Here is a 15,288-nt window from a genome sequence, read left to right as displayed (position 1 = left end):
GGCAGCAGGAGCTGGTACAGAGGGGAAAAGTGTCAGCAGGGGCCAGCACAGGGCCCCAGGGGTCAGGGCCAGTGGCAGGGCAGGAGCAAGCTGGGACCCACGGGGCCAGGCTGGCTCCTGCTGCATTCTTTGATCCCAGCATTGCAGGCAGGAACAGCGTTCTGCTGGGACGTGCCTGGCCATGCGGTGCCATGCCACTTGGTTCCCGGCTGCAACATCGGAATCACAAAACACAGCAGGAGCCAACTCAGCCCCGTGGCTCCCAGCTTGTTCCTGCTGCCACCTCTACTGCAGCATGCCTGCAGCTCCTGGACTCGCAGCAGGGAAAGCCCCGTGGGGGAGCCCACTGCCTGCCCTGCCCCATGCTGTGCAGGTCCCCCGACTCTACCCAGAGTGGAGAGAGCCCTGTCCACTGCTCCCCTATGGAGTCCAACGAGGCCTCCCCTGTGGTAATGCGGGAGTTGCAGGCACTTGGCATGAAGCCCCTGTGATAGAGGCCAGGCAGGCTCTGTTCCTCATGCCTGTGCAGCACTGCCCAGAGCCGCACCCCACTGGATACCAGTGCCTGTGCTAGGCACGAACTCCCTAAGCCCCCCTGCCTGCTACGCTTGCTGGCAGCAGGGGCTGTGTGCCATATGGAAGAGTGGGGGGGGGGCCCCACACCCCACAAATCTCACATACACACACCCTGCCCCCACAGCCCCCACTGACATATACACACCCCAACATACCCTATGCCCCCCCACACACCCCACCGTACACACATCCCACAGCCCCCAACACAATGAGCGAGACTATTTTTTAGTTATTATGCAATCCCTTCTATTTACAGTACACAAACGCAAATCATGACAAATCTTTTTTGTAATCAAATTAAAATATGTTATAGTAGGTGTTTGACTTCTAATGTATGATTTGTTTTCTGCTGGTTCTAAGATAGGAACCACCCTCTGAAAAAGGGTATTTCTGGGGGGCAAGGAGAGGGACTTCTGGTGGCAAAGGTCAGGGGTTAGGGGGTGGGACTTCTAGTCCTAATATGGTGATAAGGGGGCGGGACAGTTGTCAAGGTACGGGGCTACCTATGCAACCCCCAACAGCTTGCCCAAACTCGTTAAGCAGCCCTCTGCCCAAAATAATTGCCTGCCCCTGGGCCAGAGGCTGGAGCTCCCCCAGTGGCCACACAGGAACATGGCAGGCTGCTCTGATTTGGGACTACATTTTGCCTCAGGCTGTTTGTTTGTACATGCCGGCCTATTCCCGCTTACTATGCAGTAACTTCCTGCACAATAAATTTAAGCCGGTGTAAATGCATGTGTAGAGACACCCTATGAAAAAGAAAAAACAGTTCAAAACCTGATGAAGAGGGAACACTTTATTTGGCAAAAATGAATAGATCTTTTACTAAAGGAATGATTAAGAAGTTCAATTGGCTGATGAAGAGTTGAGTTTAATCATTTAACTTTATCTTCTGTAAAAAATCTCAAAACAGCCTCAGCTAAAGAGGCCTCAGCAAGGCCTCCATAATATCAGTTTCTTCATTCATGACTATCTGGCTACCCTGGTTTCATGTTTGCTGTTCATTTGCCCTCACTGCTGAAAAGCTGTAGGCATGACTTTGGAGTGGGTTTTGATAGAAACCGTGTAGTTTATCTATTGAGTTAACACCCAAGACTGTCATTTTCCTGTATAACTAAATGTCAGTGAGGAATAGAATCAAAAATTGGTTTGTAACTATGGCAACTAATGAGCCAATCTAACTTGGAGTCCCCAAATCAATCATGTGACTTAGCCAGGGATTCATTCCAATTTTCAGATGCTGATTTTCAGAGGAAAAAAATATGCTGTTCTTTTTCCTAACATGCATATTAGAGGTGTCAAGCTACAATCATGCTAGATAGCTGGAGCAGTTTCAGACAAACAGCTAAAAGAAAAATAGCCCCTTTGTTAAACTGGAAGAACAAATGGTAACACATTCTAGTTATGCTAATTACCCTGGATAAAGATAAAGCCCCACAATAGAAACTACTACAGATGACAGCACTATCTGAAATCACAGAATTGGGAATTAGGATATAAACCTTACCCAAGGAATTCAATGATGAACTGATTTTTTAATGGCAATGATAAAACACATTTAGCATAATATAACCAAAACATTTTTGGGTAGGAACCCTCCCTCTCAGGAGCCTAAGTGGGAAGACATTTTAGTAAGATACTCTACACAGACTTCTCAGTAAGGGAGAGGCCCAGTATCTCCATGCCGGATCTGTGACTCCCCATTAGCTAAGCGTTTTACTTATGCACAACCTGCCCTTTCTCTCTTGCTACAGACATCCTAAGCTAAGAAACACAATGGAAGTAGTTTGATACCAGAACGTAATAGGACAGAATTTCAGAAACCCATCAGAGAGGGAGAAAGGGCTGAATACCATGGGGTTTCCCTTTGCCAAGAGAGTTGTCAGGGCAGCTACAGGGCAACAGATCCACTGTTGCCAACAGCCTCCTAATGGTGGAGTAGGGATGAGCAAACAAGGATAGCTACCGCAATCTCTCTCTAGCTGCACAATGTAGTGCACAATGCAGCAGCAAAGGTGCTCATTTGTGCCCACTATTACAGTGAGCACAAATTAGCACCTTTGCTGCTTTACACATTAATGGGGAGGTTTCCTTTCCTTTGGCTCTGTTCAAATTCCCCTAACATCAATATAACATCTTGGTCTTTGTGCAGAGGACAGGAAAAAGAGGATGTCAAATACACAAGAGAATACTGCAGCTATTAGTTTCCCAGCATAGTTAGGGAAGCATACAGTCACTGCTTGCAAATAAGGATGAAGTTAAAATTACACTAAAAGGGAGGTTTTAAATAAAAGGCCAATAAACAGCCACTACGCATGTGCTGGAGATATAGGAAAGCTCTGATCAGAAGAAATCACATTAAGGGTTAGTCAAATGTTTATTAAGGAACCAAAAGTTCTTACCAATTTTCTTTGAGGATTTAAAACCTATAAGTTAAAGAAAAAGAAACAAAAACAAAGTGATAATAACACCCGCACTAAAACATTTTGACTAGGTAAATTAAATTAACATTAAATGAAAGTGTATTATCTGGTTTAATGTTTTCTGAGAAGAAGGAGGAAATAATCACACTCTGAAAGTACAGTATTGAACTCTCAAAATCCCAAATGTTTTTGTCTTACAAAGCAAGCAATATTTGAATGAGTATGAACATAGTAATAACCTTAAAAACAGGCTGTTATGTGTAATTAGCATAACTTATTTAATGTGACCTGTGAAAATTTAGGCCTTGATCCTAAAAGCTAAGGTCCTTATTGGTTTTAGTGGAGCAACCTATAGCCACAGCAGTGCAGCACAATAGCTATCACTGCAGGACTGGGTCTCTTTCTAGTAAGAAATCATATTTTTTCAATAGACAAATACAGGCAACACAAATGTGCAACACACAGAAAAGAAAGTGTTCTTGCCATAAATGTATAATACACAGGAAACCCATTTTAAAGGAGAACAACTCAATTATATCTATCCCATATTTCGCACAGAATGCACAAGCAGGTAGTAAATGCAGGGGAACTGCAGACAAAATTTAAAAATATAATGTAATTTTTGCTGTACAGGATGACGTCACCTATTCTACTATGCATTTGGGTCTATTTATTATATTATGTTCTTGCTAAAACACATGAACTTTGTAAGCCACATCACAATACTTTATCAGATTATGATGATCACCATGGGAATTGCCATATAGACAATCAGGAAGTTCCACAGAGGCTACAGAGATGATTTACTGAAGTAGGGATGGAAAAAGTCTTGTATTGAGATTTTCTGTGTCCCTCAACCTCCCTTTCCAATCCTGCAACGTCTTATTAAAGAAAGATTTATATTTGTGCGCTGCCTACAAAATCCGAGGAGGTCACGTTACGTCTCATTTAGAGTCTGGCTTCACATGAAATATGTCCACAAAACCAGGGCTAAACCTCAAGAGAAATTAGCAAAGTAACAAGCAAAGAAAAACAAGAGAGAGTCCAATATTCCTTAGATGCATCTTGTACATCTTAAATCCTAAGGCTGATATCATCAACAAAGGGTCTGGAAACAAAGTTGAGTTCAGCATCACACCCCTTAGTGCAACAGCAAGAGCTGTCATTAAGGGTGTTAGCAAAGAGAAAACAAAAGGGTGAAGGGTAATAGAGATCTGAAGCATTGCCACTGTCACATCTTTTCAACACAGTTTTTACCTGGTAAATCCATCTCATCAGATCTAGGCCAGATGAGAGGCACCAGCAATGAAAACGTATGTCCTAGGGTCCTATACAGGAAAACTGCACGCCTAGTTTCACCTGTTACGAAGCCATGTGTCTCATGGCATTATGTGGCTGCTAAAATCTGTGAACAGTTGCAAAGGCTGATAACATGGAGTAAATAGCATACTGTTCCTTGTGGAGTTTCATGAAAGTACAGCTTATTATAGCACAGAAGGCAGAAAAGGGGGGAAAAGAAGGAGCATTGAAGAATAAATGCATAAAAGATTAGTAAATGTAGGACATAAAGGAGGAGGAGGGTTTCAACATGGGTATCTCTGTGGGAGTAGCTGCAGGCATACAGTAGACCTTTCATTAGGAAACACTTCTCACCATTTCTTTTTCTTCCCTCATCTTTTGTCACTTTCTGCTGTGCCATTACTTTCTGTGGAGAGCTTCTGCCTGAGCTGGGCTTTCCTGATTCGTTGGTGATGACAGAACCGTTCTGACTAGGCGACCTGCTGTAAGTAACCATAGCAACAAGGAAGACTGTAAGTTTCTTCTGTATAAACCTCATTTCAAGGTTATTTCATCTGCACAGTTTGCATCACTGGCTTTTCAAGTCGGATTTTGTACAGAAAGGAGACAGGAAATAAGCTGCACAACAGCAACACAATGAAAGCAGGGATGCAACTACAATATTTAATGTTTTAATTTTTTTTATGTAGGCTCAGCCTTGAAGAAGATTTCAGTGAAACCGGGACTGATTATTTCTCTTGCACAAACCCACGCTGACACAAGGGAAATGCTGCAAAGGGCAAAAAACCACTATTATTCATTTAACATCTGTTAAGCAGGTCAAATAAAAGATGACCTTTGCTTTTATGCCAGTTTTTCAAGTGTATAGCTAAGCAAATACACTCCAAGCCTTTCCCCCCATTTAGTCTGTATCTGCTTTTGATTATTTTGTCAGCCAGAACTTACACTCACCCGCTCGCTTCCACTCTCTTTTCTCCCTCTATACACTATAATGTTTAGCCAGTGCCAGTTTTTGCTGAGACTCCCTTGCTGTGAATGGTCGTCCTCCTTGTCTTTGTATGTTTTGCTCAGTGTCCTCCAATTACTATGGCCACAAGTATGGAAGTGGGATGGTGGTCAGATATGTTGAGAAAGTGACCGTCTTCCTACAGAGAGCATGGGTAGGAACTCTTGTGTTCCTCTGGGCAAAAATATTCAGGACAGGTTCCTAATTTCTTTTTGGGTAGGCTAAGTACCCTGCATCACTAGCTCAATTTAACAGCTAGTGAATAGGCCACAGTAAAAAAAAATGTTTAACTAAATGTTAATACAGCAAAGGGGAGTTACCACAGAGTAGCCAGTTTCACAGTTGGAAACAAGAGGAACAAAATAAGCTTATCGCACCACCAGTCTAACCCATACGGCAGTCTACTATTAGCCAGAGTGCTGCAGCACTGGTCATTGAAAGGAAACTCAAAGGGTAGACTCACAGAAAAACAGGCCTGGCAGGGACCTCGGGAGGTCATCCAGTCCAACCCCCTGCTCAAGGCAGGGTCATCCCTGCTTAAATCATTCCAGTCAAGTATTTGTCTGACCTGCTGTTTGGCTAAAACATATCTGACAAGATTTTACTGACAAATACTTTCCAAAGTATGGCTGCACAGTGAGAAATTTAATTAAATTCTATCACTGTCACAAAAAGTAGCTTTAAATCCATAGGCAGCATTGAGACAGACATGTCCTGAGGCACAGGGCAACCTTCTGAAGTCTCATTGTCTATGTATAACGCGTCTTGGGGGGAGTCAGACTGCCCCAGCTGAGGCAGGAGAAGAGGATACTTAATGCTACCAAAGTGAAAAAAGTATCAGGTGTGGGGCAAACAGTGCTACCTCAGTGCCTTATTGCTTTTGGAGTTCAACAGAAGCCCTTTTACAGTTAATTCACACAAAAGCTGTCATAATGTTTTAGAAGCAGAGCTATCTGGGAAGAAAAGAATGAAGCAGGTGACCAGCCCCTGCTCAACTTACCCAGTGGCTTTCCTTGTGGAAATTGCATTGTGAATTAATGCTGCTGGATGCAATATTAACCCCTATAGAATCCTTGCCATGATGGTTAGTGATTCATTTCACACTCGGCTAATGACTGCTTGGCTCCTGATAGGGACAGCTTCTAGTGGAACAAACAGCAGCTGTATCCCTATAAAATGGCTGTGGCTTCCACAGAGCTTCTAAGTGCTCCTCTTTTAAAAGCATCATGCATATCTATTTATTATGGATTTTAAAAATGATAAACAAAGTATATAATATGAATTACTTCATGAAAAGTCTGTTGCAAACCTTCTCCCATCACCTATTAGATAATATTGCAAAGAGCCTAATCCCACTCACTTTACTAATACAAGTAATCCTGATGTTAGTGAAACTACCTGTAGCAGGGAAGATGCAACTCTCATTGAGTACTGCAATATATTTGCAATACTCAGTCTACATAGCAACTGCTTTCCAGTGATTCCCTGAATAGGTGTCTAGTCTGCCAATCAATATTTGTCTAGGAATGCAAGGATTAATTACAAGATTTTGCACATCCAAAATGCTGAAGTGTTTGGATCACTTTTTGTAGAGTCAGTGGAGAGAATTATATTCTGTCTGTGTATCTGTCTGACATGAGTCAGTAATCAAAGAGTCCTGAAAAATTCTTTAAAGAATAGTTCCTGGAAATGCTTATCGTCCAGGAGGGCAAGCACCTTCAGCTGTTACAATGATAATCTCCCATTTGGCACTTTATCGCTCAACAGAAGACATTGAAAAGGACAAGTATTATTCAGTTCATATGAACTAGATAATCTGATTCTTATGATTTGCGATACATTGATTTATAGCATACAGCACACAGGACTCACACTAAAAGGTGGGAGCAAGATTTTAGAGAAACAAACTGATCTTAGGAGCTAAAACAGGATTTCTTAACAAGTTTCTTCTGTTTACCAATTTATACCATCTCTCAATAGCCTCTTATATAATGAATTATCTGACATAAGTAACACACAGAATTACCAAAATCAACGTGTCAGTAAATACTCAGAAAATTCAGTTTAATAATGAAGTTTTCTAGAATTTCCATTTCTCTGAAGAGTGGTGTGCACTGGTAAGTGTATAAGATGAATTAACTCAAAAGATTTAGTTTCCTAGAAAATTTCCCCGCCCAAACCAAAATAACCTTTCTTTAGTTAATCAGATTGCCAAAGATATGGCTATTATAACTGCAGTGAAACTGACATTAACTGTATTCTCACTGCTAAAATACCAGATTTACTTTTGCTTTACTTCCTTTATTATCAAACTTTTAAGAACAAGAAAAAAGGCTTACATTTCTCAACTATAAAATGGATTCAAATAATCCTGTTCCATTACACTGAATAATTTTAGAAACAATTAATTCTTACTATAGGCACTTTGGCACTTTTGAGTGCTTCTTATACATGCTCATAACACTGTTGTTATATGTACTCTGGATCCTGAGATATGCTATCAACAACATAATTTAGGGAGAGCTTTAGTTTTGGTCCTTTATTCAGTCCTTAATAAGGCTATAAGAGGTAGATCCTCAGCTGGTAGTCACAATCAATGGGTCACAATCAATGGAGTTATGACAGTTCACACCCACTGAGAATCTTCCCCATAGTTCATTTGTAAACTTCAGATATAGGCCAAGATTTTGAATCCCATTAAAGTTCAGGTCTGTAGCATAGCACTAGCACTCATGTTGGCAGCTTCCCATTCATCTCTTCTGAGCTACAAAGTCTGCTAAATCTCCAGTTATTATCCTACTCTCTTTAGCAATCCTACATGCTGAATAACATTACTAAAGGCCAAGCACTTTTGTAAAGAAACAAAATGCTATAGGCATTGCATGGGTGCCAAACTCATTGTGGTTTTATTTGCTGCCAGCAGCATCCAGCCCACTCCATCCCTCAGCTGAAATTGGCCACTGCGTACCTTTTCCTTGTTTCATTGGACTTGGCAGTTTTAATGGTGCTTCCATCTTGAGTAATTTCTCTTTCCTGAGAGGCAGGTGCATCTCTAACTGGAAGTGGTAGCACTACAGTCTCCTGAGTTACAGGCAAAACCTCATCTTCAGCTCCCTGCTGACCTAAATGTTGCTTGGCATAGTCAAAGCCTTGCACAGGCTGCAGAGAAGAAGAAAAATGGTATTCCAACAAGCATCATATATTAGTATAAGATCTTTTGTTATTACCTATCAATTTCTCTAATTATGTGCATCATAGTCAAAAGTTGTAGCCATCATTGTAATACAGTTGGCTGGCAGTGATACAGTATGGTCATCAAGCTTATGTTCAACATGTTGCTAAACATTGATTAATGGATACAAAATTGTCCATGTTTTTAGTTAAAAAACCCATGATAACTCAGATTTGCATAGGAAAAGGAAAAAGAAAGGAAAAGAGAAGGGTAAAAATTCAGGGGGTGGGGGGGAAGGAGAGGAGAGGGAGGGAAGTTGGCCAGAAAATGAAAATCCCTCCCACAAAAGGAAAATAGAAGTCCTTTTCATCTTCCCATCCTTCTCCACTGCCCACCTTCAGCCCCCTGGCTGCATCCCTGGAAGCCTCTGTAGAGAGAAAGTGAAAATGACAAGTTCCATCTAGGAAGGCAGCTGCCATTTCAATTTTCTTGATTGATGGCTAATTTTTTGGCAAAATCAAAATTTTAATCTGGAAAATTTTAATTTTGGGGAGAAACCGCATTTGCTATTGGTTAATCACAAAAATCCTAGCTGGCTCTATGAAAAAAGAGTCTTTCATACATAACAATAATGAGATTCTGATGTGGCTAATGACAAAATGCTATAAAGTAAAATGCTGGTGTTTTCACTTTTCCAACACATGCCATATAACATTCTAATAACATATCAAAAGTATAAAAATAGCACTTGAAAAAGGTTCCTCCAGGCTCTTAAGATGTTAACAAATATTTTAGGTGTACTGGAAAAAATCCATCCAGTTTTAAACTTCACAGATGGGTCAAAACAGCGAGATATTCACAGTACCTTCTGTTTTTTATACACATTTGCTCCATTTCTGTCCCTTGTGGCTATAAAACAGATACAAGAGAGGCTGATAGCTTTATAGGTATCTCAGTCTGAAAAATTATGTAATGTCCTTAAAAATCCCTATTTCTGCGTAAGGGGACTTGTCTTACATTTTAAGCCTCCTACTTAACACTACTCTGAAATTTCCTTTAACCTGACAAAGAAAGTTGGCATCCATTTGAGAAGCAACTTCAGTGGAAATATATTAAAGAGGTAGTAAATGGACTAGCATTAAATTGGGTCAACAAAGTCTTAGCAAATTACAGCAGTGAGCCTTCCAACATATTACAACATATTAGAGAAATGCCAGTTTGCCATGAAAAAGCCCTGCTGGCAAACCACAGTGATGTCTGTCCCCTGAAGGGAGCTGAATGTTTCCCCTCCATAGTGAAGGAAAAGTACCACAGAAGCAGTCATTAAATTAGCTTTATGAAGAGAGGAAAAGAAAGACAAGGCAAGCCATGCAAAGGACTGCTAGAGAATGCCATAATACCATAAGCCACCACAGACTCTGAAATTCTGATTAAAATTAAGGGTTCAAAGTCTTCACTTACATAGGTTAATTGCTAGCCTACACAATCCTAGTTATTCAATGAATGGGGCAATAAGACAGAAAATTGTTACAAGACTGATATATAACAGCACTTTTCTCATCTGACGCACTGAAATTGTATAGATACACTACAAATACACTTCTATCTTATGGAAAAAGTAAGAATCAAAGAGCACAAATATCTTAACAGAAGTGTAGAAATGTGTAACCCTGATCTCTCAGATTCCAGTGATTATTTTTTGAGGTGCTACTTATCCCAACATCAAATAAAACTGTGTAAAAGGAAGAGCTAGAAAAATTATTCTTGTTAGTTGATATACTGTACTAAAGAGCATTTAATCCAGGAACTCTGACATGTGAAAGGCACCATAACCAGACGGCCTTACCACCCTGAAGGGAACTGGCAACACCACAACAATAATTCATGATGATGATTTACTCAGCACTGGAGGAAAACATATCTGTAACCCCACATTTCTGCAATAAGTGGGATTTGGTGGATGGTTTTGAAATAATATTTTAATATCATTACTCAGACCATTTCTTATATTGGCTGGATGAGGGTAAAAAGAAGAGTATGCACTGTAACTGGGACTTGGCATGGTGATGTAAAAGCTGAAAATATTAAAACACAATCACCATACATATTCCTGTTCTGGTTTGTTATTTTTCTTTATATGTTGTCTCATAAATGAATGGTATTTTTTTATCTCATGGCCTGCAGCATTTGCTTTAAGGACTCAGACTGTGGCTTTTATCTATATTTACCTGCTAGCTTATTCTTTCTTGTTGTTTTAGAAGAAAGAAAAAGTGACAGATTAGAATATAAGATTATCAGCTTTTAAAAGAATGATATAAATTAGAAAGCAAGAGAAGCAAAAACAAATGATTGAATGAATGATTGAATGAATGAATGAAAACAAACTTAACATCTGCCAAAAAGCCCAGAACAAATACAGCATTTAAAGATTATTAAAACACTTTTCCTTCAGTTCATTTACTTGCTGATACAGAAAAATCTCACATACATCAGTCCGTACTTTTTTATTTTTGATCTGGTAAGTCAGATGAAACAAATGGTAACAATACCTTTTCTCTGATGCCCAGCACAGATGCTGCTGGCTGTTAAATCAATTGTGAATGGCAAAAGAATTTAACACTACTCTCAAGACAGATACTATAAACTACACTATTTATAAGCAGCTAATGTTTTCTAACTTTATTTATTCAGCCATCAGTATGTTACCACAAAAGGGTTGTTTCCTCTATTCCCATGCACAAGCAACAACCCTGTTTCCATATCATATTGCAATCTATAGAATGCTATTTAATGCTAAAGATTTCATTACCCCTTTATGCTTTGTTCATTAATTTAATTCCATTCACACAAGAAGAATTCTGAGAAATGATGTAGTAGGCAGCTCTTCTACGTGAAGAACTGCAGTACCCCTCTGTTCACAGCAGCAATAGGACTGCAGCAATGAATAGGCAGGTTCAGGCTGCTGGTTTCCCTTGATACAAGACTTTTGAAATCACAGCACATAAAATGGCACCACTAAAAAACAAAAACAGCTGATACCAAAGACAAAGAGGGCTTTCCACACAATTTGAATTTCCTTTGTTTCCAACAATTCAGAGAACAGCCAAAGGGTACCAAAACCCTGATAAGCCAAATTGAAAGATCGGCTATACAGGAAAAGAAATTTTAAAGCTGTATTTTAAACTGAAAATATCCATCTCATGCAATTTAATTTTCAGAGCAGCTTTCTGTCCAAGAACATCTGAAGGTATCAAGTGATTTCAGGCACATTGGTAGCTAATCAATTTAAATATTCAATTTAAATATGGTTTAGATGCGTCACACACAACCATCTGTAGTGCCCATCTTTACACTTAATGGTTCAGCAACAATAATAGCTCTGGTAAGTCAGGACAAAAAGAAATTGGTCTTCTTGGGTTATGAACAGCCGTTCACTTGCAGCACTTTGTAGCATAACAAAAATACAATGCTACGGGGGTGTACAGACATCCCAGCCTTTTGGTGCTTCACCCACCTCCAAAGCAGAGATACTTGTTTCCAGCTGATGCCACATGGACATCAGCTAGAAGCAGCTGCAGCAGAGAAGCAACCTCCAGCAACCTTTGAGGGCAACAAGCCTTGCCCTCCTTACCCCCACCACCTCTGTGGGGAAACCAGATTATCTTCAGGGGAGGGAACAGGATACGCTCACTGGCAACCAAGAGCTATCCTTGCATTATAAAGCCCTTAAATCTTATATCAACTTACTGCACTGGGATTCGTTTTCCCCTTTATCTGTAACTTTTCATTTTTGGTGTTATGTCCCATTTATGGTTTGGTTGTGCAGGATAGACAAAGATATAGGAGTGTAATACTGATGTCATTGTTTTGACCAGCCTTGCATAAAATTTCCACTCCTAAACTATGCCACACACCAAAAATAAACACAGGATGTTCCCAGATGAAGAAGGAAGGCACACACGCACATTATGCTTTTTCTCTACTTTCCTTTCCATCTATGTTTTTCAGAGCAGTCCCTGCAGATGCAATTCACTGAAATCACACTGTCTATATTACTCAGAAAGAAAGCAGTGATTTTATCATTTCAGTTCCTTGCTAACCCAGACCAGTGAAGCCAGGAAGGAGAGTGAAGGGGTAGAATGGTATACATACATACTCATTATCCCCCACAAAACCTTATCAGTCCAGACTTTGGTTTTGGTGGTTTGTCAGTGCCTTGGGGGAGGACAGTGGTTTGCCCACCCTAAGAGCTGAAATTTGAATAATGATGTAGCCCACTTGGTGATTTAGTTGCCTTCCCATTATGGAGATTTTAAAGCAGAATATATACTTGCAGAGAGAGATTTAAATTGGGAATTTATCTGCCATGACAAAGTCCCTTTAATTTATATGGCTTCTTAAGTAAAAGAGAAGCAAATTGTCTCAACACTATAAGCTATATTTACAAGTCAATTAAAAGTACAAAAATGCAAAAGAAAAGAATGGTGGGGGGGAAATGTCACCTTTTCTGAATCACTAATTGGCTGGAACAGCTCTAATTTAGGGCTAGAGTCTCAACTATTGTCAAACACAGAACTTTAGCTATTCAAGTCCTATTAGTGATAATAGGGCTTGTTTTGTAGAAGTTCTGTGCATAGAATTAAGGATGTTGCCCTTAAGAAAAAAGTATCTTTGGAAAAAATAATCCAAGTTTGATTTTCCATTTCTCTCTCTACTTCCCCAATTTACAGAAGCAGCAAATGCCACGTAGGAAGCCTGCTCAGCCCTATGGGAGGGAACAACTTGCATCAATGAACAAATTGATGGCACACTCTTGATGGTTAGAGAACTCCGAGAAGGTCTAAGAAGAATTCTGTCGTCTTCTTGGATGGAAGCATGATTACTGTGACAGGAGGTGTCTCAAGGGGTGGGGAGCTAAGGAAAACTGGCAGAGCATGGGTCTGTCATATTGCTCCAAAGGAAACAAAAGTTCTGCAATAGCACAGGAAGTCCTATTCCAAGTCTACCCCCCTTGTAAACTCACAAATATTCTTCAGATGCATTTAGCAAAGGACTGAAACATGAAACCTTCAGAAAAGAAATGGGTGCTCAAAATCAAGACATTTCTCATTGCATAGACACGTACTTTAGCTCTTTGAGGCAGATTCATCATGGTGTCTGGCTTGAAGTCATTCTTGTTCTTCCTACACAGAACTGCTGTGATGATGATAATGATAACTGTAACCACAGCAATAGGAGCCAACACAGCCGCAATGATCCACAAGTTGTTGGGTGGGTTTTTCACCACAGCTGCAGAAATTACAAATCAGAGTCAGTACTCCATCACCATTTCCTGTGTAAAAGCAGTATTAGAACTGGCAGGGTACAGCCAAAGTAGCCTTCATGTACTAATTATCATGAAAGAATGGTGATGATGATTGATTGACTTAGATTTTTACAATAAAAAAAATGGATCAACAGACTTCCACAATCAATAGTTTCAAGTTGTTTAAATCACAAATTACTAGCTCTCCTCTCAAGTCCAGGATCTCAGTTGCACTTAAATGTCTTCTTCACAGTATAAGCAAGGCATGGTAAATGCAACTTATGGCAGGTTGATAGCATAGCAAAGGTGGGGCAGGCAGCACACCAGCCCTAGGCACCAATTTAGAGGGGGCACCAAAGTAGTAGCTACCAGAAGGCCTGTGTCATAGTATGGTGCCAGGAGACCAAGATGTGGCAGTAGCAGCATAAGTCCAGTAAGACTCCTGTGCTCAGTACGCTCTGCCCCTCTCCAGGGTCTTTGGTCTGGCCCAAAAAATTGTTAGTTACATCTCTGCCCTAGGTATTTTCGTAAAATAAAAAGCCAAGACACAGATATTATCTATCCCATCTATCCCAGTCCTGCTCCTATAAAAGTTATTGGTTCAGATTCACAGAAGCTATAAATTGGCAAAATTCCTTTGATAATGAGGATGCTATGGCCACTCACAGCTACTAAGAAAAAGGCTCATTAAGAGTTTTGCAACAAACACTTGTGAAAAAGAGCTCTTTTCTTATTAGTGTTGCTGTTGTGTTTTTCTGATTCTTTGGTATCATAGAGGGATTATATCTTTTTAATTATTTCTTGTAAAAATGTAGGGGCAGGAAGAGTCATGTCCAGTCATATTGATAAATGTACCAGAATATAAATCACAGCACTAAGGGACCCTCTATATGTGCAAGTAAAGACACAATGGGATCTAATGCGCAATCCACACAATTGTGCCTCCTGCCATGCCACACATGCAAAGCAAGGGGCATGATTGTAGGCTTGCATCTCAGATCCTATCATGCCTTATTACCAGTGAAGGGGAAGCCTGATCCCAGGCTCCCCCTTTTCCAACAAAAAGCAATTTCCTACCATTGGGAGCCCCCTCAGTTGACACGGACCCCAGCTGCAGATGTGCCTCAGGCACCCCCCACAGCTGGGGGATTGCAACTGCTGCAATCCCTTAGCCATGGGGGCACACCATGCAGCTGTGCCCCTGCAGCTGGGAACCCTGTCAGCTCACTGTAGCTGGGAGATCACAGCAGCTGCATCTCCCAGTCATATTGGTGTGTGGGGTGCTCCCATGGCTGGGGGGCCTGTCAGCTGATGGGGTCCCAGCTGTGGGGGCATATGCTCCTGTGGCTGGAAGCCAGCATCAGCTGGAAGCTCCCAAGCTTTGGGATGCACATGGACCCCCATCAGCTGGGAACCCCAATCTCTGGACAGGTCTCCAAGTCACCAGAGCACAGGCTACACATGCAAATTAAACCTAGATAGAAACTGGCTGTAAAATTATTACACA

General features: G+C 40.7%; 1 protein-coding gene across 1 annotated transcript in view; it reads right to left on the bottom strand.

Moving 5' to 3' along the window:
* KIAA1549L (KIAA1549 like) overlaps positions 1 to 15,288 on the bottom strand; it is a 360,085-nt gene that overhangs the window by 100,338 nt on the left and 244,459 nt on the right. The window contains exons 13-16 of the mRNA XM_019519964.1: positions 13,602 to 13,765; positions 8,273 to 8,463; positions 4,653 to 4,780; positions 2,979 to 3,002 (exon numbers count right to left, since the gene is read on the bottom strand). Of these exons, the coding sequence (XP_019375509.1) occupies positions 2,979 to 3,002; positions 4,653 to 4,780; positions 8,273 to 8,463; positions 13,602 to 13,765 (507 nt within the window). The remainder of the gene's footprint in view (positions 1 to 2,978; positions 3,003 to 4,652; positions 4,781 to 8,272; positions 8,464 to 13,601; positions 13,766 to 15,288) is intronic.

This window comes from Gavialis gangeticus, unplaced genomic scaffold, assembly GCF_001723915.1.
Source record: "Gavialis gangeticus isolate Ggan-Ray unplaced genomic scaffold, GavGan_comp1, whole genome shotgun sequence".
NCBI classification, from domain to species: domain Eukaryota; kingdom Metazoa; phylum Chordata; order Crocodylia; family Gavialidae; genus Gavialis; species Gavialis gangeticus.
The sequence above is the reverse complement of the archived record's forward strand: the minus strand, read 5'-3'. Positions and strand labels throughout refer to the sequence as shown.